The sequence below is a fragment of the Peromyscus eremicus genome, chromosome 3 (assembly GCF_949786415.1).
Source record: "Peromyscus eremicus chromosome 3, PerEre_H2_v1, whole genome shotgun sequence".
NCBI classification, from domain to species: Eukaryota; Metazoa; Chordata; class Mammalia; order Rodentia; family Cricetidae; genus Peromyscus; species Peromyscus eremicus.
The window spans coordinates 97810627-97834269 of record NC_081418.1 but is presented as its reverse complement, the minus strand read 5'-3'; the positions used below and the strand labels follow the sequence as shown (position 1 = coordinate 97834269).

General features: G+C 47.9%; 1 protein-coding gene and 1 non-coding gene across 2 annotated transcripts in view; both read left to right on the top strand.

Moving 5' to 3' along the window:
* The first annotated feature begins 330 nt into the window (after window positions 1-330).
* The window catches only part of Vax2 (ventral anterior homeobox 2), a 28305-nt gene continuing 4992 nt past the window's right edge, over window positions 331-23643 (top strand). The window contains exon 1 of the mRNA XM_059256766.1: window positions 331-604. Within this exon, the coding sequence (XP_059112749.1) occupies window positions 370-604 (235 nt within the window). The 5' untranslated portion in view covers window positions 331-369. The remainder of the gene's footprint in view (window positions 605-23643) is intronic.
* LOC131907524 (U6 spliceosomal RNA) lies at window positions 11338-11443 on the top strand. The gene has a single exon (XR_009378431.1). It is a non-coding gene; the product is annotated as a U6 spliceosomal RNA (small nuclear RNA).

Genomic DNA, 23643 nt, shown 5'->3' with positions numbered 1-23643 from the left:
CGTCTGAGCGGTCCAGTCTGCCACTACCAGGCTCTAAACAACGCCCTACGCGAGGAGGCGAAAGGACACCGCCCCCTCCCCTTTTCTCCTTTCTATTCCTCCTATCCATCCTCCTTCTCTTCTCTCCCTCCCCTTTTCCCTCTTCACCTCCTCCCTCCTCCTCCCTCCCTCCCCACTCTCCCGCTGCGCTGCGCCAGGGAGATCCACCCAGAGTCCCAGAACCCTAGCTCGCGTCCAATCGCCGAGGGGGGCGGGGCCTGTGGAAGGGGCGGAGCAGAAGGAAGAAGGGGCGGGGAGGGGTGGGGAAGGATCTGCTACCCCGGGCTTGGGCTAGCGAACGCTGCGACCCAGGCAGCAGTGGTGGCGGGCATGGGCGATGGGGGCGCGGAGCGGGACCGCGGCCCCAAGCGCGGTGGCCGGAGCGGACACCACGGCGACCACAACGGAGCGGAAGACTTGCGTGCTGACACAGGTAGCAGGAGTCCAAGGGAGGTTGCGGCGACCTCGGTCTCCAGCCCCGCAGGCTCCAGGGAGAGCGGAGCAGATAGCGACGGACAGCCGGCGCTCGGTGAGACGGACCACTGCCGCCGCATCCTGGTACGAGGTAAGGGGACAGCCGCGGCTCTGGTTCCTTGGGTCACCATGCTACCCTTCCTGGGGCCTCTGACCTCTCTACGGCGTCCATCTCACAGTTAATATACTGGTTCATTCATTGGGCATAACATCCAGCAGTTATTCCGACCGCCTATTGTGTGCGGGACACTGAGCTGAACGCAGGGGACAAAGCAGAGGCTGGAAGGAGTCCTTGTTTCTCCGTCCTGCAGTTCATCCTTCTGGGCTGGTTCTCTCACACTAGGCCCATTCCGGCTCGTTGCTGTAGTAAGGATGCGAATCAGCTGGGGAAGCAAGACACCGAGAGCCAGAGCCCTCGCGCAACGGTTCTCAGAGCAAGGGAGGAGAAAGTGTCACGCGCGCTCCGCAGGGACAGGATAGGGAGGGACCCAGTGGGCAGCTGCTGAAGAAGGCCGGCCCCGCAGGCCTGTGGAGTGCTTCCCTGCCTCAGCCCAGCCATCTTTCCCAGAACCAGGCCTTGCTTGGGTTGGTGGTCAAGGGAGGGCTCGGTGGGAGGAGGTAGGCTGGCCCGCCGTGGCTCCGCTGCCCCAGTTCCCACTAGCTCGGTCGCCGACTCCGGGTGCCCCTCCGCCTAGCTTGGCTGACCCTTTCTTCCTCTGCTCCACTCGCCTTCACCCTGTTTCCCAGGCTTGTCCCTGCGGGCGAACTCGACTTCACAGCACTCTCCTGCCATCGCCCATCCAGACCCAGGCCCCCAGGCCTCCTGGGTCTGGGCCTCTCCAAGGTAGAAAGTCTGGGTCCTGGGCCTGAGGCCTGTTGTCCTCCGCCATCCTGGGGTTTCGGATTGGCTCACTTGGCTTCCCCTAGTTGCCCTTTCTCGAATTTACTCATCCCATGTACCCATCCTGGAACCTGCAGGCCTCAAGAAACCACCAACCATACCCAATTTCCTCTCCTCTGCCTAGGAGAACCTAGGTTTCTCTCGCCTTGGAGCGGGTGGAGTACAACTTCCCTAAATCCCGTTCCTCCCCGAATGTGAGTGGCCCTGGGATCTGAGATTCAGCTAGGGCAGAGCATGGGGACAGCCTACCTGAAGGCATAAGAAGCTGACTTGAATCCAGAAAGGAACCTGCATAAAGAAATACTCCTGGGAATAGGTGTGGTCACTAGAAAATTGGGTGGCCACTGCCACTCTAAGGACCCGCATGGATTAAGGCAGTTACACCACCAAGATATGAGGACTTGTTGGTCACTTGGAGTTAAATTAGAATGCCATTCTGTCATCTGAGGGGTTCTGAGTCCAAAAAGTGAACCACCAGTTGAGTTTCACTAAGAAATCTGCAAGGCTTCCAGAGATAAAGACAGTCTAATGTTTCCAGCTCCTGGGGTAATGTCTTGAGTCCTTGCCAATATTATGCATCACACCAACCTAAAAGTAGGTTTTCCTCTTGTCAAGATGACTGAGTTCTGAGCCCAAACATGGTCTGCCTCCACTCTACCAACCTTTATGTAGAACAAATAAATCTCATTCATGGGCATCAGTGGGATTGTCTCTGGTGCAGACTCTTAGAGGTGGGAGTAAAAAGTGACCCTCTCTCCTCTGGGATAGAGCCACCTAAGTCAGGCAGAGACACATATGTGGGGTTGCTCCGGTACATCTTCATGATACACTTTTGTAATGTACTCACACAGGTAATTCTCTTACATTTGTAAAGCATACTGGAAATATTAAATATGAAGTACAGTTATCCACCTAACTGAAATGGAAAGCAAATGCAGCCCTCACAAATCCCTCTGCCCCTCCCCCATTTAATGACAAGGATGTTATTACAGGCCTGAAATGCCCAGGATGTCTTTTACTGCTAATCCCTCCTAGGCAGGGTCACTGGTGTCAGTCACTGCTCAATTACTCGAAGCCCCACCACGGCTAAGGGTGGAGGCTTCCATAAGTGAAGCCAGCCCAACACTCAGGAAGGGAAACCTTCATTGTCCCAAATAAACAGCCTCCCATAAGCCCTAAGCACATTTTACCCTTGTCCTCTGGTACTCTGAAGACATATCCCCCTCATGTCTTCCAGGGAAGCCATTAAAAGGTACAAGGGAGGCTGGGCGGTGGTGGCGCACGCCTTTAAACCCAGCACTCGGGAGGCAGAGCCAGGCGGATTTCTGTGAGTTTGAGTTTGAGTTCGAGGCCAGCCTGGTCTACAGAGCGAGATTCAGGATGGGCACCAAAATTACACAGAGAAACCCTGTCTCAAAAAAAAAAAAAAAAAAAGCAAAACAGAGGTGCAAGATTATGAGGATTATCTGCCCTGGCTGCTGTGAGGCTAGGGCACTCCAAAAAAATGACCCCATTCTCTCCACATCTTTCACCCTTCCTCCCTGGTTGTGGGATTGCTTGAGAGAGATCTTTAGAAAGTCCAAGGACAGCTGGGGCCAGAGGTGAGCAGAACTGGTGTCTCATCTCTGACCTTGCTGCCCCCACCTCCAGGAAGGATCCAGGGTGCTGCCAGACACACAGAGAGCGCTCTGCAGGCTCTCCATAAATACTGGTGAGGGAAGGAATGAGTAGCCCGGGGTGACCTACAAAGCCTGTCTAATGGATGGGGTGGTGTGAGTTGGTAGTCAGAAGCCCCTGTTAACTGCCACCACACATACACACACACACACACACACACACACACACACACACACACACACACACTCACACACACACCATGGACCCAAGGACTGAGTTGCTGTGGAAAGTCAGCAGTTTAGAGGAAAAGACAACTGATAAAGGAAAATCAGACTATCTTGCAAACGGTGGGGTTCTCCTCTGTCCCCTGGGTAACCCTGCTTGACCAATGTCTCAGATTTCCTCTGAGAAAACAAAGCTGGGAGCCTTGGAGGGCCCCCTGTTCTGCTCACCCTGCCTTCAAAATGGAGGCGTTCTCCAGCGGCTGGCATAAATACTGTGCCACCAAGATGACACACATGGACACACCACAGGCTTCCACACAGTGAGGCTTCTTCCGGGACTCCAGTCTCTAAGGCCGTTGACCGGGCCCTTGGCCAAGGAGGGGTAGTGTGGAAGGAACCTTTTGTTTTATCTTGGAAGGGGCTGGCCGGTGGAGGCAGGAGGCCACCGGAACCAGTGGGGCCTCCAAGCTCTAACCTCACGCTGCAGTTGGCCAACCGTGTGCTGACTCTTTCAGTGGAGGATTGGGACAGGCAGAAGAGAGACAGCCTAATTCACAGATCCCTGCAATTGGTAGTCCAAGCCTGCTGCCACCTTTGGCTCAGACCAGTGGTGGTTTCCGTATCAATCCAGATGAGAATCTAACTGGTCTTGATAGATCTGAGAATGCTCCATAGATCCATGGTCAATGCCAGGAGGCACCAATAATCTGCTCTGTCCGAGGTGCTCCCTCGGAGCCTGCTGCCTCCTCGGCAGGTCTCCAAACACTAGCCAAGACTCATCGTCTGCACCCCAGCCTTTCCAAGAACCGTTTCTGAACATGGCAAATCCTTCGGAGGAGTGATGCACCAGTCATCTTCCCGGCTAAAACGCCCTGGAGAGGAAGCTGGACCGACGCACCCGGTGGTTGGAGGCCCCCCTGAGAACACTGGGTCTTTGCCTTGAAATGGTTTGAAACGACTTGAGCTCGATCTGGCACCCAGCACAAAGGTTGCATGGGGCTGGTCTGCCTCCTACAGTTGCACCCGAAAAGCCGCCCAACACAGTGGCTTCAAACAACTAGTTGCAGGGAATCTCCAGCTTTGAAGGCTCGGCTGGGTTTCCACCGGTCCTTGAGCCTGGGGAAACCTCCACGCTGCAGGCCCGGCCTTGCTGAGCAGGCGCGGTGCAGCAAAGCCAGGGCCGCGTTGAACTGCGGAGAGCTGGGCAAAGCCCCAATCCTGGGCCTCTTTGGGGGGGGGGGGGGCAGGGATCTCCATATCTCAGTCTGTGGATACCTGTTCGGAAACCTGGCCCAACACATGCCCGAAGCAGATGTTGAGAGCTCTAGAGGACTCGTTCAGAAAACCGAACTTTCGGAACTTTTGGAATTTAATTTTTTTTTTAATTTTAGTGTTTGCGGAGAGTACTTTAAATTATTTTCCAGTGGTTGTTTCGTTCTGTATTTTTTCCGTCGCTTCGTCTGTTGTCAGCAGAAGAACCGCATTCTCACCGCTGGTCTGTGCGGAGGTCATTGGGTTCTGTATTTTCCCTTCTATGTATTACTCACCCTCCCACCCCACAGGAAACCGAAGCCGACAGCAGAACGAGGCCTTCTTGCGCTCTTCCGACCAACCTCATTTTCAGAGAACTATGGGGACCATTTACATGGCTCTATTCTCTCGAGCTTTCTTCCCCTGCATAGTCACGGTGGGTTTCCACATCTACAGGACCCAGTGAGGGGGCGCTGAGGACAAATCTTTGGAAAGCTGGAGCTGGGGGTGTGGATCGCTGGGGCTGGGGAAAATCGGAAAATCGAGATGTGACTTCCTTGCGTGTCGCAAGGCGGTCTCCGCTCCAAACGCACCTTCAGGGTTCCAGCACCATCCGTTAGAAATGGCATCTGTGTATCAGGCAGGCCTCGATGCCATTGCTCTACTGCCTCTGCCTCCTGTTTCTTTCCATTCCATTTTAATCGGGGGCGACAGGGGGAGCCTATGAGGATTTTTGTCTTTGTTTTTGTTCTCATTTTCGTTTTTTGCCTTCTCTTTCTTGTTTGTTTAATATGAGAGAAATTGGCCTGGTTCTCCGGGGATCCGGAGGCTGTGTAAGCCCCTATTCTGCACCGCAGGTGGAGCTGATCTTAGGAAAGGCATGGAGAGCAGCGCGCCCTCCCCCGGAGACCCAGGGTAGCCCAGGAGCTTGTGCAGAAGGGCTGAAGGGCGGTTAGGACTTTTCCACCACCTGCAGTCGCCTGGGTTTTCCAGAGGCCTAGACAACTGCAGAGAATGGGCAGCGACAGGCGGGGAGCTGGCCTGGAAGGCCAAGGGTGGGTGCAATGAAATCCAGGCTTCGTTGTTGTGACCTGAAGCCTGGTGTCTGCCTGCAGAGGCGGTGCCCTCTCTAACCGTTTGCTCTCAGAGCGGAGACCTTCTTTCTTCTTGACTTAGTCCACAGACACCAACCAATGAGCACTCCTGTGTACCTGAATGATTGAAGCCGGGGATGCCTCAATCTGGAGATTTGCTGCGGAGACTCTAGGACCCAGCACTGGGCTCCTAGATCGCGCAATGGCGGAAAGGGGGGGGGGGTGTCTGCAGAGCAGGGAGCTGGATTCTCCAGTCCCTCGGGGCCCCTGGGAGGGTCTGCCAAGCCCACTCCATTTTTTCTTTCTCAGCAAACAGTAGGCACTCGAATGTTTGCCAAATAAATGAAAGAAGACCATTGTCACTATTACCTCTTTCCTAGGCGTGAAGCGACTAGTGACCACTCCCACAACCGACATTCGGAAATTCCTATTTTGGCGGTGGACAGAAGGAGTGTACAATGTAACCATTAAAGTACGAGGTCGAGGTCGCCAGGACCTTTTCAAATCCCCAACTTTGGGAATCGCTAAAAACTTAAGACCAAACAACCTTAATTTCTTTTGTTGCGCACGTGGGCGTGTGTGTGTGTGTGTGTGTGTGTGTGTGTGTGTGTGTGTGTTCTGATCATAGGGCTGGAAAGGCATGGGGGAGTCTCTTGCAAGGTCATAGGAAGTGCAGGGCCGCAGTGGATGCGCTGGTAAGTTTCCACCAGCAAAACTAGCCTAAATTGGTTGTCCAGAGTGGTGGCCAAGAGCTGGTAATGCCTGCACACTCCAGAAGGCAGAGACAGGAAGATTGCCTCAGGTCAAGGTCAGCCTCGGAGTCTATCAAAAACCAAAAGTAAAAAAACAAAAAACGAAAACAAACCAAAACAACAACAACAAAAATTCTAACAATGAACCAGCTTAAACCACTAGATAAATCTGCATTGGTTTGACCTCACTAACACTGACGTTTGCACGGCGCCTTCCCGGACTTGCAGGGAGGATCCCACACTCTCAAGGTCCAGCTTAGGCCAGCCACATTCAACATCATCGACTAGCCCATGGAGAGCTTTAATTCCAGAATACAAGCTTCACAGGAAACAGAACCAAAGGCAGCAAAGGCTGCCAGAAGCAGCTTGCGGTGTCCCCTTGTCCCCTTCCAGGCTATTTCCCTGTGCTATTTTGAAATTCACCTTTAAAAAATCTTAAAGTGCAGATCCACCAGTCCCGTGTCTTTTGACGGTGCAGTCAGCTAATTGTGTAGACCAGGAAGGACTTGCCCTTGGTCTAATTTATTATAAATACAGTGAAATGAACTCCCAGGCCCCCAGGCTTTGTGCAGATTTTTTTTAATGTTTCAGTGAAATAAATTCCTAGCAGCAAAACTGCTGATTTGAAAGGCTTACACAATTTTAAAGACATTTCACTTAATTGTCAAGTAGAGAATTCATCAAAAATTTCCTTCATAAATACCCCCTTTCAATTTTTTTTTTTTTTGATGTGTATGTGTTCACTCATGTATAGAGGTCAGAGGACAATTTGCAGGAGTTGGTTCTTGCCTACCATCTGGGTCCTGGGGAAGGAACTAGGCTGTCTCTCCCCAGATCTCTGCCTAGGACCTGCTGAGCCTTCTCAGCAGCCCCAAATCTTCCCTTCCCCTTTTTAAAGTCTAAGGCACCCCCCACACACACACACACACTTCTTAGCAGTGCCCCCTGGCTCAGCCCTCAAGTGGCCGGAAGGTAGCCATTTTTGTTTAGGTCGTCTAATGTTTTTGCACATCTGTACAGCTACGTATTTATTTTCCTCCCACTGAATTTTAGACACTAAGAGTCCTTGCTTGTATTTAACAAATATATGGGGTTTCTCTGTACGGATCTTTGTCGAATAGCTGGTGGACACTGGACTGTTTTCTGTTGCTATTCCATACATGCTGCAGTTAATAAACTTGAGGTTTTTTGTTTGTATGTTGGTTGGTTGGTTATTTTCATTTGCTGGGTATATCTGTGAGGGAGTTCCTCAAAGTGGATTACTGGGTCAAAGGATGTCTTTGTTTAATTGCCTTTGGTGGTGGCAATTTATTTTGCTACCAAGAATGCTGGACAGTTACTCTCTTGCTACCAAGAATGCTGGACAGTTACTCTTTCCAAACCCCCTCTGCACCTCAGGTGCTGGGCAAGCCCCCTCCCTACCTTTGAACTGTTCTCCTATCCCCTTCTCTAGATCTATTTTGTTTGTTTGGTCGGTTGGTTGATTGATTTAGGGTTGGTTTGTTGTTGTTAAATATTTTTTTCTTTTCTTTTTTTTGGGGGAGGGAGGGCTTTTCAAGACAGGGTTTCTCTGTGTAGTTTTGGTGCCTGTCCTGGATCTCGCTCTGTAGACCAGGTTGGCCTCGAGCTCACAGAGATCTGCCTGGCTCTACTTCCTGTGTGCTGGGATTAAAGGCATGCACCACCACCGCCTGGCTGTCGTTAAATATTTTATAGTTTTATTCTTAAGTGTGTGTGTGTGTGTGTGTGTGTGTGTGTGTGTGTGTGTTGTGTATACATGAGGCCAAAAGAGGTTGTTGGATTCCCCTGGACTGGGAGCTACAGACAGTTGTGAACTGGGTCATGCTCTGGTCCTTTGCAAGAGCATGTGCTCTTTCTGTAAGAGAGTAGTACTCACTAGTAACTGTTAAGCCATCTCTCCAGCCTCTTGTTTAGTTTTTTTTAAACATATTTATTTATTGTATGTATGTATGAGTGTGAGTATTTGGAGGTTGGAGAACCACTTATAGGAGTCAGCTCTCTCTACCAGGGGATGGAACTCAGGTCCTTAAGCTTGGCAGTATAGCACTTTGACCAGCTAAGCCATCTGGCTGGCCCCTAGTTTTGGTTTTTGAGACATTGTGTACATGTAGCCAGGCTGGCCTAGAACTTACTATGTAGCCGAACTTGATCTTGAACTCTGGAATCTTTATCTCCACTTCCTCGTTGTATATGAGAGCCATCACACCTGGCCTGCTTACATATTGATAGATATTGTCAAATTATTCTGCAAAAGAGGTCTAGTAATTCACACTCCTCCCTTTGCCTCATCCCTAAACATTGTGGATCATTTAGACACTGTCAGGTGACTGGAGTAGCTGGCATTTAACTTCATTTCTTTGTTAGTGAAGCTGGGTGTCTTCCCACACCCGTGAGCCCAGGAGCATCTCCTCTGCTGACAATTGCTGACTCTTCCTTCTGACCATATTTTCAAATACTCCTTTCCTTATTAGTCCATGGAGATTCTGTATTATAGTCACCCGAATACTTGCAATATTATTGTGATTGTTCTAGTTTATAGCTTGCTTTTCAATTTTATGATGGCCTTTGTTTTCTTTGGTGTAAGATGTCTTTTCAATCATGTAGTCCATCCAGCTGGTTTGCCTTGCCATATATATACAGAGAGAAGCTTCCTTGTTTCCCTGCATGATCATATCTACTCTAAGGATGCCCCTAGTAACCAAAAAACAGAAGTGTGCGAGTTATGTATTGCAAAATCAGGCAATGTTTTCACAAACTCCTTTTCTTATTTAGTAAATATTGTGTGGAAATATATCTAGAATTCCTTCATTCCTTTTTTGGTTGTGAGCCTAGCCTTTAACGGCTGAGCTATCCCTCCAGCCCTCATTCCTTTTTTGAATAAACTACACAGTGTGCAATTGTGTAGCTAGCATGTTATTTATTTAACTAATTTTCTGCTGATGGGTATTCAGGTTGGTTCTTTTTCACAATTCCAAACTCTGTGTGTGTGTGTGTGTGTGTGTGTGTGTGTGTGTGTTTTATTTGTGGGAATGTGGGTGCACATGCCCTAAGAACCTAATACAAGTGCAGGCAGAGGTCAGAGCAGGCAAGGCACGATGTCCCCTATCTCTTACTGTCTCATTGCCTTGAGACAGTCTCTCACTGAACTGGAAGCTCCACATTTTGCCTTTTCTGTCAGGCTGGCTGGCTGATGAGTTCAGATCCACTCGACTCTGCCCTCAAGTGCTGGGGCTTCAGGCACACAGCCTGGCTTTCTTTGTGGGTGCTGGAGATTCAAACTTAGTCCCTGAGCTTACAGAGCAAGCTCTCTTATCCAGCGAGCCATCTCCCCAGCCCCAAGGCTGCATCTTAATTAAACAAGCAGTTTTTAAAAAATCTCATTTATGGGAAATATAACCACAGTGGGATCATGCATTGTACTAATCATCGCTTTGGTTTTTGTGGTTGTCAGTTTGTTTTGCGTTGTGTTAAAGTGGTGTCTGGCCCTGAACCTGCCCTGATTCTCCTTCCTCGGCCTCCTGAGTGCTGGAGTGCAGCTGGCCCCACCATGCCTGGCATGGCATCGTTGTTCATTTTTATTGCAGTGCTGGTACTCTGGTTAAGTGTCTTAGAGGGGTCTTTTTGTGGGTGAAGTAATGTGATGTTTTGCCAAGAATGGCCATACCAAAGAAATAGAACTATTTCTGAGATAATAATAGTGAACACTGGGGGACAGTGAACACCTGTTATACTACTCTCTTTAGTGTGCATATGTTTGAAATTTATCATAACAAAATATTTACAATAATTAAAATTATTCACATATACATGGTATGGTTACAATTACAGGATAAATTTTTAAAAGCAAAAATTTAAAAACATGCCAGGCGGTGGGGGTGCACACCTTTAATCCCAGCACTCAGGAGGCAGAAGCAGCCAGATCTCTGTGAGTTCAAGGCCAGTCTGGTCTACAGAGTAAGTTCCAGGATAACCAGGGCTACACAGGGAAACTAAAAAAAAAAATTTTAAATACAACGCCATTATAGGTATCTATATATTTCATGCCAAAACATGCAAGCTCGCCGGGCGGTGGTGGCGCACGCCTCTAATCCCAGCACTTGGGAGGCAGAGGCAGGTGGATCTCTGTGAGTTCGAGGCCAGCCTGGTCCCTGGTCTACAGAGTGAGTTCCAGGAAAGGTGCAAAGCTACACAGAGAAACCCTGTCTCGAAAAAACAAAACAAAACAAAACAAACAAAAAAGTGCAAGCTCACATGCCCAGCAAGCAAAAATGCATGTATCATCTCACTGCTTCCTTCCCAAAGAGTCATGCTTTTGGAGTAAAATCTTTTCAAGTGAAAAAACGAAACCAAATCCTCACAGTTTCCAACTGCTAGTCAGGCTAAACCTGTTAGTATTTATTCTGCATTTTAGTTTTCTCGGCTGTGCACTTAATTACTTCTCTGTTGAATTGGCTTCTGTTACCTCGTTTGAAAGGGCTCTTTTTAAAAATTTAAAATTTACTTATCTTGTGCGTATGAGTGTTTTGCCTGCTTGTATGTATGTGTGCTTTGTGTGTGCCAACGGATGCTTGTGAGCCACATGTGGATGCTGGTTGTGGCACCGGGGCCTCGGCTAGATTAGAATTGCTGCCGATGGCTGATGCTCTCCAGCCCTGAGAGGGCTATTTATACACCGAGGAGGAGACAAACCCTCTTTGTGGCTTGTGTTGCAGACATCCCTCCGGTCTTTTTCTTTTTTTAAATCGTTCTGAGATTTATTTTGTTTGCAACTCGAAATTGAAACTGTCATCACATCTAATGGCTGTCTCCTCTGGGGATTCTAGATTTTAGTTCCTGATTAGAAATGGAGAAGGGAGGGAGGGAGGGAGGGAATCAGAATGTGGGAATCCCGAATTTGTGGAGGGGTGGATCCATCCCACACAACCCCATGCAGACACTGAAGTCACTTATAGAAAACGGTGCTGGTGTCGCTTCAGCAGCACACATACTGAAGCTGGAAGGACACAGAGAAGGTTAGCACGGCCCCAGTACGAGGATGACACACAACTGTGCGAAGCTTTCCATACTGAAGGGAGGGAGGGAGGGAGGGAGGGAGGGAGGGAGGAAGGGAGAGAGAGAAGGAGGGAGAGAAGAAGGAAGGGAAGGGAAGGGAGGGAGGGAGGGAGCGAGGGAGAGAAGGAGGAAAAGCAAAGGGTGCTGGGCACACTTGTCCACGCACACCCTCCGGGCGGCGTTTTCCCTCACCAGCAACACTCAATGGCATGCAAATGCTATGTTAATAGTTGTTAAACTGCATTGTTTAAGAAATCCCTAACTAAACATTGATCTGCATTTGCTTGAGTCCTTGAATATTCACAAACACCCATCTTCCGGAGGAGTCCTCTGATAGGTCGGGAGGATGGCGGGAGGATGGTTGGGAGAGCGCCTGTTCCTTTGCTCCAGGCGCTTGGCGCCAGCCTTAGTACTGGGGGAAAGTTATTTTGCCTTCAAAGCAAACTAAATACTTCAAAAAAATTATACAAAGGATGGTGGGAGAAATTTTCCTTCTCTGATCAACTTCTAGTTCCTAGAGGGAACAGAAGGCGGGGTGGGGGGTGGGGTGGGGGTTTGCAGGCCAGACTTGCTACTGTGTGGGTACATAGGAACACACAGGAGTTTACTCTGCAAATATATAAATAAATACACACACACACACATACATACATACACACATACACATAGATGCATACATACACATACATACATACATACACATACATACATACATACATACATACACACATACACACACACATACATATATACACAACTTCACACAGACTTGCTGTTGCAGTTGACAGTATCTGGTGAATGTCCATCCAGGTTAGTAGGTGAAGACATTCCTCACTCTTACCAATAGCTCCAGAGTAGCCAAAAATCACTAGTTTCATTAACCATTCTCCTATTATCAAGCTTTTGGCATTTTTTTGTTTGTTTTGTTTTTTAATAAAACTACATCACAGTGGATTTGACTTCATCAAATTCCACATTTCTTTAGGACGGAAGCTCTTCAAGGTTCTGGGAAGGCCTCGTATTTACTGCTGTTTGCTTGTTTACTGGGTGTACTGATTTTATGTTACTGGTTTCACACAGACAACAGCTCTCCAGTACACCCTCAGTTCCTTCTCCTCCTCCCCTGCCATCCTATTTCCTCTTGCTTCTCTCTTCTGCCTTTATTTTTTCATTTTTAAAACCAGAACATTTCTTTTATGACTGACTGAAATCCTCAAGATGAACTGGATGCTGCCACAGCTGCCCTCTGGGGTTTAGATGATGTCCCTTCACGGAATCCATGTCTGAATCTTCCATAGACAACTTTTAGATGCCTCATCCGCCCAGTCCTGAAGTGTTTCGTCTCTTAGCCTTGGCACTCTGGTTATACTTTCTCCTGCACTTGGCAGGATAGCCACATTTGCCACAGGTCGGCTTCTGAGGGTGGGAGGCCGCGGAGCCACAGAGGCGGCACCACGTGTGCCAAAGACGCTGGAAGAGCTCTCTTCTGCTTTCATGTTGTGTGTGTGTGTGTGTGTGTGTGTGTGTGTACATACATATATGATTTCCAGTGTGTCTGAAGGATTCTAGGACCCCAAAGTGTGAGAGAACAAGTATTTTTTGTCTTTCTGATTCCGCCTTATTTCGCTTAACTTCAGTTAACTACAATACACTCCAGCTGCATCTATTTCCCAGCAAATGACTTCTTTAATTTTAAGCATACTTCTTTAATAAAGAGACTCCATTTTTTATAAGTCTCTGTGTGCGTGTGTGGCAAGCCGCAGTGCTTGTGTGGTGGTCAAAGGACAACTTTCTGTGAGTCGGCTCTCTCCTTCCACTGTGTGGATCCGGGAGACGGAAACCAGGTCACCAGGCCCAGTGGCAAATGCCTTGACCCACCCAGCTCTCACCAGCCCCAATTTAATTCTTCTTCATGGCTGAATAAAACTCCATTGTGTTACCATGTTCTATTTATCTGTTCATCTGTTGACGGACACCTCGGCAGATCCTGTATCTTAGCTATTGTGAATGGGGCTGCAGTCCACCCCCCACCCCCCAGTACTTTTCACGTTGTATCCGTTTGTGTTTCTATTAGGAGATTCAGAGAACCTAATTACTCTGACTCTGGCCAGCAGTTTTCCTCGTCTGAGAAATACAATGTTTCAAAAATCCCAAGGACCCTCAAGCTGCTCCCCTGGTCCCTTCTGTGACTTAACTGTGAGCCTGAGCACTTTCTCGTTTTACTTTATTTTTAAAGATTTGTTTATTTTTACTTTATGTATATGAGTGTTTTGCCTGCATGTATGTCTGTGCACCACATGTGTGTGCAGCATCCATGGAGGTCAGAAGAGGGTGCCAGATAACCTGGAACCAGAGTCTGGGACAGCTGTGAGCTGCCATGCAGTGCTGGGAATGAAACCCCTGTCCTCTGAAAGAGCAGCCAGTGCTTAACCACTGAGCCATCTCTCCACACGACACTTTTTATTTTAATTAACCACTTGTGTTTCTTCTCTGGATAATTTGTTCAGTTTTCCACCGTACTGGCCAGCTTTGGCCCTGGCCTTGAGTGGCTGGGTGTGTTCTGACTCCGAGACTCTTCTCTGGGTCTGTGTTTAACTCTCTCACTCCCTGCAGAAGCACTTGCTCAGGAGAACTCTATTGGTCATTGCTTTCCTCTGAGTGCTTTTTGTGTTTTTCCTTGATTTTTGAAGCTGCGTTTTTCATATTTAAGTGTTAATTTGGTACTGTATACAATGACAGATGGATCGCCTTATTCCAAACAATGAGCTAACTGTCCAAGGCCCATGTCTTTAACAGTCCTGTCTTTCCTCCAGCTAATTTGAAATGCCATCTTTGTAGAATATTCAGGATCCCTGAGGGCATATGGATCTGCTTCGAGGGTCTCCTTGGAGTCACACCACTTTAGTGAGTCTGGATTCAGAATAGATTTTGCTGTGTGGCTGTGTAGGCATCATCTCCTTTTTCTGTTTTTGGGGTGTGTGTGTGTGTGTGTGTGTGTGTGTGTGTGTGTGTGTGTGTGTAACTTCGTAAATACAAAACATACATTTATTTATTTGTTTCACACAGGGTCTCTCTATGTATAGCCTTGGCTGTCCTGGAATTCGTTGTGTAGACCAGGCTGGCCTCAAATTCACAGAGGTCTTCCTGAGTCTGCCCCTCAAGTGTGCCACCACACCCAGCTCTGGTTGGATGATTTTTGTTGTCATAGTCACACTGTACATGGTGATGGGTGCACAGTGCCATTTTTCTTGAGGCTGGGGAGATGATTCTCAGTAAAGCACCCATGGTGGGGGCGAAGGGGGGCTGCGATCCCCATGCCAGGAAGTGGAGACAAGAGGATTCTTGGAGTCTGCCAACAGTCTAACCAATCCATGAGCTCTAGGTTCATTGTGAGATTCTATCTGAAAAACTAAGGTGGAAATAATAGCAGAAGATACCAGACATGGACCTCTGGCCATCACACACTTGAATACCCACACATATGTATACACAAAAGACATTTTCATACACGTGTATCATGGACTTTGACCAATTTCTCCCTCCTTTCCATGTCTCTCCCTTCAATTATTCCCCTCTGTTCCCCAAGCCGTGCTTCTACTTTTAATCCTGTATACACTTCTATGTACATACATGCTTTCATATATCTACATAATATATATGTAGAGATGAGGAAAACATAGCATTTGTATTCTGAATTTGGCTCATTTCACTTAATACAATGATTTCTGTTTGCATCCATTTTCGTGCAAATTTCATAAGTTGATTCTTATTTCAGGCTGCACAAAACTCCATTGTGGATATCCACTACATTTTCTCTGTCCATTCATCTGTTGATGGCCAGCTAGACTGCAATAAAATTGGATGGGCAGGGGTCTCCAACATGTTAAATTTTGCCTCTTTTTCCCCCGAGACAGGGTTTCTCTGTGTAGCCCTGGCTGTCCTGGCACTCACTCTGTAGACCAGGCTGGTCTCGAACTCTGAGATCCACCTCTCTGTCTCCCCAGTGCAGGGATCAAAGGTGTGCGCCTCCGCTGCCGCCATCACCACCACCCGGCTGCCTCTTTTCGAAAGACTTTTCCTTAACTATTTAAATTTCCACAGTAAACACGAGAGTGAATTTTCCACAAGGAATTTTTATTAGTGGCAACATTCTATTTCTGGATCAAGGTAGGAAGAGTCTTGTCTCAGTTAGAAGTCAACACATTAAAGCTAGGCATGGTGGTATGGGCCTGTAAACCCAGCACTCCAGAGGCTGAAGCAGGAAGATTGCTGAGTTCAAGGCCAGTCTGGGCTGCAGAGCATGACCTTGTCTCATAAAAACAAAATGAAAATGAATAACAACAAAGCCACACACAAGCAGCTTCTTGCAGAAAAGGGCCTTCCTGGGGCGAGGTAGGAAGTGAAGCAAGGGAGGGCCACTGTCAGGGTCCCGTGGGAGAGGGGCCAGAGGGGCCCCTTTTGGCCTGGAGATTGGGTTTGTAACTTCCAGGTCTGTTTATTATCTTCTCTGCTCCCACTGTTACCTTGTTGTTTGTTTAAAATTTATTTTTTTATTGAATTAAAATTAATTTAAATTTATTACTTCTCCCCCTTGCTCACACAGGACCTCTGGAAACAGAACCTTGTCTGCTTTGCTGGTCCCTATGACCTAGAACAGTGCTTGGCACATTATAAAGATTTATTGATCCATTAAATAGATATGACTTTTCTTATTTACATAGATGGGAAAAACTGTACGTGCTATTTATTTTTAATGTACTTTTCAATAATATTTCATTTTATGTGTATAACAGCTTTGCATGTGCGTATGCATCTGCACCATGCATATGTGTATGTGTACCACATACATGGAGTACCTGGGGAAGTCAGAAGAGGCTTCGGATTCCCAGGAACTGGAGTTATAGATGGTTGTGAGCTGCCATGTGGGTGCTGGGAACTGAACCCCATCCTCTGCAAGAGCAGCAAGTGCTCTTAACTGCTAAGCCATCTCTTCAGACCCCTAAACGTGTTATTTTATAAGTTACTTTCTTGTACTTCGTGTCAGGTCACATAATCATTCCCTCCCTCTTTCTCACTTCTACCAGATGTTTTATAGTATGGGTCACAGTGTGTTCAGTCATCTCCCTGTGAGTAACATTAAGGATGCTTTGAAAAAGAATTTTTTATTGCTATTGTTTGTTTGAGACTGGGTCTCACTGTGTAGCTCACGCTTGCCTGGAACTCATAGAGATCCACCTGCCTCTGCCTTTTGAGTGCTGAGATAAAGGTGTGCACTGCCATACAAGCCTATGTTTTGAGGTTTTAGTTTGTGTATGTGTGGGTATGGGGGTATCATACATGCATAGGTAGAGACCAGAAGTCAACATGAGGTATCTTCCACAATCGTTCTCCATGTGTTGTTATTATTTATCTTTGGTTTTGTGTGAATATTTACCTGCATACATATACATGCACCACACAGGTAGAGAACTCACAGAAGCCTGAGAGGACTTTGGATCCCCTAGAACTTGACGTTACACATGGTTGTGAGCCACCATGTGGGTGCTGGGACCAAAGCTGGGTCCTCTGAAAGAGCGGGAAGTGCTCTTAACTGGTAAGCCTTCTCTCCAGCCACTTCACCTTGTTTTAAACCTGGAACTCATCAATTTATTTAGCTGGCTGGCCAGTGAGCTCCAGGGACCAGCCTGTCTAGGCCCCCACTCCTGCCGAGATCGGTGCTTGGAATTCGAACTCAGGTCCCCATGCTCGTGCAGCAATCCTCTTGCCCACGGAGCTATTTTTGCTCAACAGTATTTCCACCCAAGTGTTTATTGTATGTTTTGGTCTTTGGTGTTTTGCTCAGACAAGCTTTCCACTTTAATGGAGTCAGACACATCCTTTGTGTTTCTTCCGGTCTCCTGTGTTCTGTCTGCTTAGAAAGCTCCTAATAGAATGGGGCATGGTGTCGCATGCCTTTAGACCCTGGCAGGCGGGTCTCTGTGAGTTTGAGAACAGCCTGGTCTATAGAGTGAGTTCCAAGACAGCCAGGGCTAAGACATCCTGTGTTGAAAACAAGGCAAGCTCCTAACAAGCGAGGTCACAGGAAAGTGTCCTGGAGATGGAGAGACAGACAGCCCAGCAGGTAAGAACAGAAACCTGAGTTCAATTCCCAGCACCCACATGGCAGCTCACAACTCTCTATAACTCAGGTTCCAGAAGATCTAATGCCTTCTTCTGTGATCCTAGGTCACCAGGTCCACACATGGTACACAGATCTATATGTAGCCAAACACTTATACACATAGAAATAAAATGAAATAAATCTGAAAGAAAAAGGAAGTATCATACCATATTTTTGTAATGTCTTTACCATATTAATTTTTTTTTTTTTTGGTTTTTCGAGACAAGGTTTCTCTGTGTAGCTTTGCGCCTTTCCTAGAACTCACTTTGGAGACCAGGCTGGCCTCGAACTCACAGAGATCCTCCTGCCTCTGCTTCCGAGTGCTGGGATTAAAGGCGTGCGCCACCACCGCCCGGCCTTTTTTACGATTTTTAATTCACCATTTTATAATAGATCACTTGCTCTGCGATTTACTTGAAACTTGATATTTTTGGTGTGAGAAAAAGTTTTCACTTAATTTTATTCCAAATAGATGATTTGTGGCCACCAGTCTATTTAAGCTCTCTTATAAGCACAGCCTGTCCTCATTTGGAATGTCCCTTACAGGCTGGAGGAGTGGCTCAGCAGTTAAAAGCACTCGCCGCTCTCATAGAGGACCAAAAATCAGTCCTTAGCACCCATTTTGAGTGGCTCACAACCAACCGCGTCTAACTCCAGCTCTGGGGGATCCAACAACCTCTTCTGGCCTCTGTGGGCACTGCACACACCTGCGGGGCAGGCTGGCGGTGGCTAGTTTTAGAATGTCCACACATGTCTGACAGTGAGTGTACCCTCCATCCGATTGCCTATTCCGGGACTGCCATTTGAGCACCATTCCGTTTCTGTCACATTCACGCCCCACTTCTTTACCTAGCATATTAGTATAGTGCATTCTTGACATTTATTTATTAATCAGGGGAGGCATAGGTGAAGGTCAGAGGATAAATTTCTGGAGCTGATTCTCTTCCACTGTGTGTGTGTGTGTGTGTGTGTGTGTGTGTGTGTGTGTCTTCCTTCCTTCTAGGAATTGAACTCTGGTCGTCAGACTTGGCAGCAAACAACTTTATAAGCTGAGCCATCTCTCTACACCTCTAAATTAAATACTCACTTTAGCCTCACCTAGCCATGTAAAATCATGGTCTATTAGTTGCTTTACTGTTGCTGTGATTAGACACCATGACCAAGGCAGCTTATAAAAGGAAAGGTTTATTTGGGCTTGTGATTCCAGAGCAATTAGAGTTCATCACCACCTGGCAGGGAAGCATAGCCACAGGCAGGCACGACAGCTGGATTAGCAAACTGAGACCTCACATCTTGAACTGCAACCACTCGGCAGAAAGTGTGTTCTAGGAATTCTCAGATTCTTTTGAAACCTCAAAGCCTGCCCCCAGTGACACACTTCCTCCAGCAAAGCCACACCTTCTAAGCTTACCCAAACAGCACCACCAGGGGGCTAAGTATTCAAACACCTGAGCCCCTGGGAGATATTCTCATTCAAATTTAACCTACACATGGGTTAAGTTTTTTCTAGTAAACATTAAAATAAGTTTTGAAATGGCAGGCGTTTCTCATGTGCTGGTGTGTGTGTGTGTGTGTGTGTGTGTGTGTGTGTGCCAGAAGAAGAGGCCAGAAGAAGGTATTGGATCCCTTGGAGCTGGAGTGAGTTACAGGCAGTCGTGAGCTGTTGGACATGAGTGCTGGGAACCAAATTCAAGTCCTCAAAGAGCAGCAAACACTCTTTTTTTTTTTTCAAGATTTATTTATTTATTATGTATACAGTGTTCTGTCTGCATGTATGCCTGCAGGCCAGAAGAGGGCGCCAGATCTCATTACAGATGGTTGTGAGCCACCATGTGGGTGCTGGGAATTGAACTCAGGACCTCTGGAAGAGCAGCCAATGCTCTTAACCTCTGAGCCATATCTCCAGGCCCTCGTGTGCTGTTTTAAATCATCTTACAGCCCACAGAGACACGGGAACCATTACCATGTTCCCTCTCTGTTGATGAATCTGTGTGTTGGCTGACACCAGTCCACCCTGGCTTTGTAGTTTGTTTTTGTGGTGGTTAACTTCATATTTCGAAATCAACAACAAGCCCACAAGAAGTTGTAAGATTAGTGCAGAAAAATGTCAAGTAGCCACCAGCCAGACTGGCTTCCCTCGTCGAGAGCGTCTCACAAACATCCAGGGCACATTATCAGATCCAGGAGACAGTCAGGAGTGGTGCTGCACACAGGCAATCCCAGCGCACAATCCCAGCATGTAGGAGGCAGAATCAAGGAGGGTCAAAAGTTCAAGACCGGCTCGGGCTACATAGAGAGTTCAGGAGATTTTGTCTCAAAAACACAAAACAAAATAAAAAAACAAAGAAGAAAACCACACAGAAAACTGCCAGGGGGTTTGTCCGAGAAACTGAGCCCTAGACCTTCCCCGAGCTCCATCTGTGTGTGGCGTCACTCATCTCTGTCTCCCATAGTTCTGTGATGCCTTGTCACATGCATGGGTTCAGAAGATGACTGAAATACAGAACCATCGCCCCACCACAAAGGGCTTCTCTTTTCTTTCTTAAAAAAATTAAGGACTTATTTTATTTTTAATCCTACCGATACCTGTGTGTGGGTATGGGCACAGAAATGTGGGTGCCCTCAGAGGCCAGCGGTGACAGTTCCCTTGCAGCTGGAGTTACAAGCAGCTGTGAGATGTGAACTGGCTGCTGGCAGCCAAACCCAAGTCCTCCGTGAGAGCAGCAAGTGTTCTTAACTACTGAGCCATCTCTCCAGTCTTTCTGTATTTTTTTTTAATTTTATTTTTATTTTTGTAAAGCCTGGGCTGTTCTGGAATTGTACTGTGTAATCTAGGCTGTCCTTGACCTCACAGAGATCCACTACTTCTGCCTCCCAAATGCTGGAATTAAAGTCACGCACCACCACCCCTGGCCCACAAAGGGCTTTGCAATGCTCCCCTTGTGTGGTCAAATCGTTCATCTGCCCCAGTCCCTGGCAGTCACTGCTCTGCCCTCCCCCTCCATCAGTTCGTCATTCTGATGTTATATAAACAGAAGCTTGTGTACATGACATCTGGGAACTGGCTTCTATTTATTTTTTATGTATATGGGTGTTTTGCCTGCAAGTATGTCTGTATCACATGTACACAGTGCCTGGAAGGCCAGAAAAAGGCATCAGATCCCCCAGAACTGGAGTTAGTTACCAAAGATTGTGATCTGCTCTGGGTGTGCTGAGACTTGAACCCAGATCTTCTGGAAGAGCAGCCAGTGCTCTTAAGCTCTGAGCCCTCTCTCCAGCTCTGGCTTCTTCACTGTGGTCCCTGAGCACACCAACTTTGTCAACAATGATGCTTCTTCACTTCTGAGTAGTTTCTCCAACCAGCCCGCTGCTGAAAAAACACTTTAGTTCCCTTTGGAGGCCATTAAAAGGAAATTTGGGGCCAGGGTGTAGCCCAGGTAGTCGATTGCTTGCCTATCATGCATGAAGCCTTGGACTCAATTCAGAGCACCAAACAAACCAAGCATGATGGATTATGTCTGTAATTCCAGCAGGAAGATCAGGAGTGCAAGCTCATCCTCAACTACAAAGAGAGTTTGTAGACAGCCTAGAATCATGAGACCCCCATCTCAAAAACAAACAGGGCCTGAAAAGATGGCTCAGCGGTGAAGAGCACTGGCTGGTTTTCTAGAAGACCTGGGTTCGATTCCCAGCACCACCTGTATGGCAGCTCACAACACTAGTTCCAAGAGATCAAATACTTCTTCTGTCCTCCAAGGCACACATGTATGAATACAAGCAAAACACTCACATATATAAAATAAAAATAAGTAGATCTTAATTTTACAAAAGGCACAAAGAAAAGCCGCTGTGTACAGGTCTTTGTGTGGACATAAGATTTCACTTCTCCAGGACAAACACTCAGGAACACAGTCACGGGGTTGTTGGTTGGTTGTTTCTTTAACTCTCTCAGTTACCACAGGCTGGCTTCTAGAGTGGCTGGATCATTTTCACCAGAGACCCAGTGTCTGCATCCTCCGTGGCCTTTGGCATGCTCAGCATCCTTTTCCTTTCTCTTCCTCTTTGCTCCCCACCCCCACCCCCCACCCCACCCCCGCCAGCATTCGTGATTTCTTCTGTTCTAACAGGCACACCTCACTGTGGCTCTAAACCGCTTCCCCGAACACTGGTGATGTGGAACACGTTTCCCTGGGTTCTCCTGTGTGGCGTGACGCCGGGTGGTGGTCAGCGGTTGCTTTTCTTGTGTAGTGGCCCCGAGGGAGAGAGCTGACCTTACTCACCCACAGAGACAGCAGTGCTCCTCCTAGCTCCTGGGAAGAGCAGAGGATGTGTCCAGGTGTGGCTTGACCTCCTGGTGTTCGGGCTCAGAAACTTCAGGGTGACTCAGGGAGCCGCCCAGAAAAGGCGTGAAGCCTACACTCCAGGTCTAAGCACCCTCCCTCCCGTCTGTCCCTGCAGATACCCTGGTCAGACCTGCATCTTTGAAGATGGGCTCTCTGGGCGTGGGAAGGAAGCCTTTGGTCTTATCTCACCACTGTTAATAGTGGAAGCTGAGCAGACAGAACCAGCCCCTTCACAAGGGTTCCATACTCTTCTAGAATATGGAAAGTATTGGACCTAGGGCACTAAGCAGTCCCAAGAGGCCCATGGTCCCTACAACACACCAACAGCAAGACCTTCATCCATCAGACTTACTGGGCTCCGAGCCTGGATAGGACCTGGGCTGGCAGGGTTTGGTCCCCTCTGAGCAATGATGTCCTTCTTCCCCGACACCATCCCATCCCCACCCCCACTCACCACTTCCAAGGCTGATTGCACATGAAGATGGGACAGAGCCAGAGCACACCCTGAAGGTTGAACAGCCACTGGGGCAAACAGGAGCCGTAAGGTCAGGTCATGCCGTGGGTGTGGGAAGAGGGGGCTGAGGCTACCTATCTGGAGCAGAAATTCTAAAAGAAGGACTACAGTCCTTCAGGGCTGCAAGGCAGGCAGCAGCCCCAAATAGACACCCTGTCTCACGTTCTCCAAGGGAACAATGGGCTTTTCCAGAAGATTCCTTCTTGCCCATTGCTAAAGCCTTGGCTGAAACTTATCAGCTGTATTAAGGACGTCCCACAGCATGTTCACGAAGTGAGAGAGTGGCTGGGAGCTGTTGTTTACACATTGGGGGCCGAACCCAGGGCCCTGTGCCTCCTAGGCAAGCGCTCCGCTGGACTACATCTCCAGACCCTGCTTGTTGCTGTTGCTGTTATTGTTTGTTGAGAAAGGCTCTCACTATGTAGCCTAGGCTAGCCTTGAACTTGCAGTCTTCCTGCTAACATCGCCCTAGTGGTGGGATTACAGGAGTGTGCTTGCTAATCAGGGTGTTTCTAGGGTTTATTGAATACTGACAGTGGGACCTTCAAGAAGTTACTTAAAACTTGCTCCTTGTCTATAAAGTAGGGAAATGACAGTTCCATCTCCGTGGAGACACTGAGAAGGTTCAAACTGAAGACCAACCCCCGGCCCAGGGCAGGGCCTGAAGAACCTGATTCCTTTGTTGCTACTGTTGCCTGTTTACATGTACATAATGTGTTAGAACTAAACCCACTACCCTGTCAGCCCCACCCTCACACCTCTGGGCTCCCTCTTCCCCACAAGTCTCCTGCTTTCATATCTTTAAAATATATTTTAATTATGTGTATGTGTCTGTGGGGGCATATGTGCACATGTGTATCATACCATGAGGCCAAAAGAGGGTGTAGGATCCCCCAAAGGTGGAGTTAAAGGTGTTGTGAGTCTCCCGATATGGGTGCTGGGAACAGAATCCAGGTTTTTCGCAAAGCAACAGTCACTTTTCACGGCTGAGCGGTATCTCCAGCCCCTTCTCACCCTTCTTAGGACGACTATGTAAGAAGCCAGTTTAGAAGCTGCTTGCTTCCAAGCACATAGCAAAAGCTGTTTCTGCGCCCCCTGGTGGAAATGAGGATCCTTGCAGCTGCAGGAGATGGCATGTTGCAGGGGCTTCCTGAGCAAGAGCTGCCTGAGTCGTTCAGCGGCATTGGTTTTGTTTGGAGAC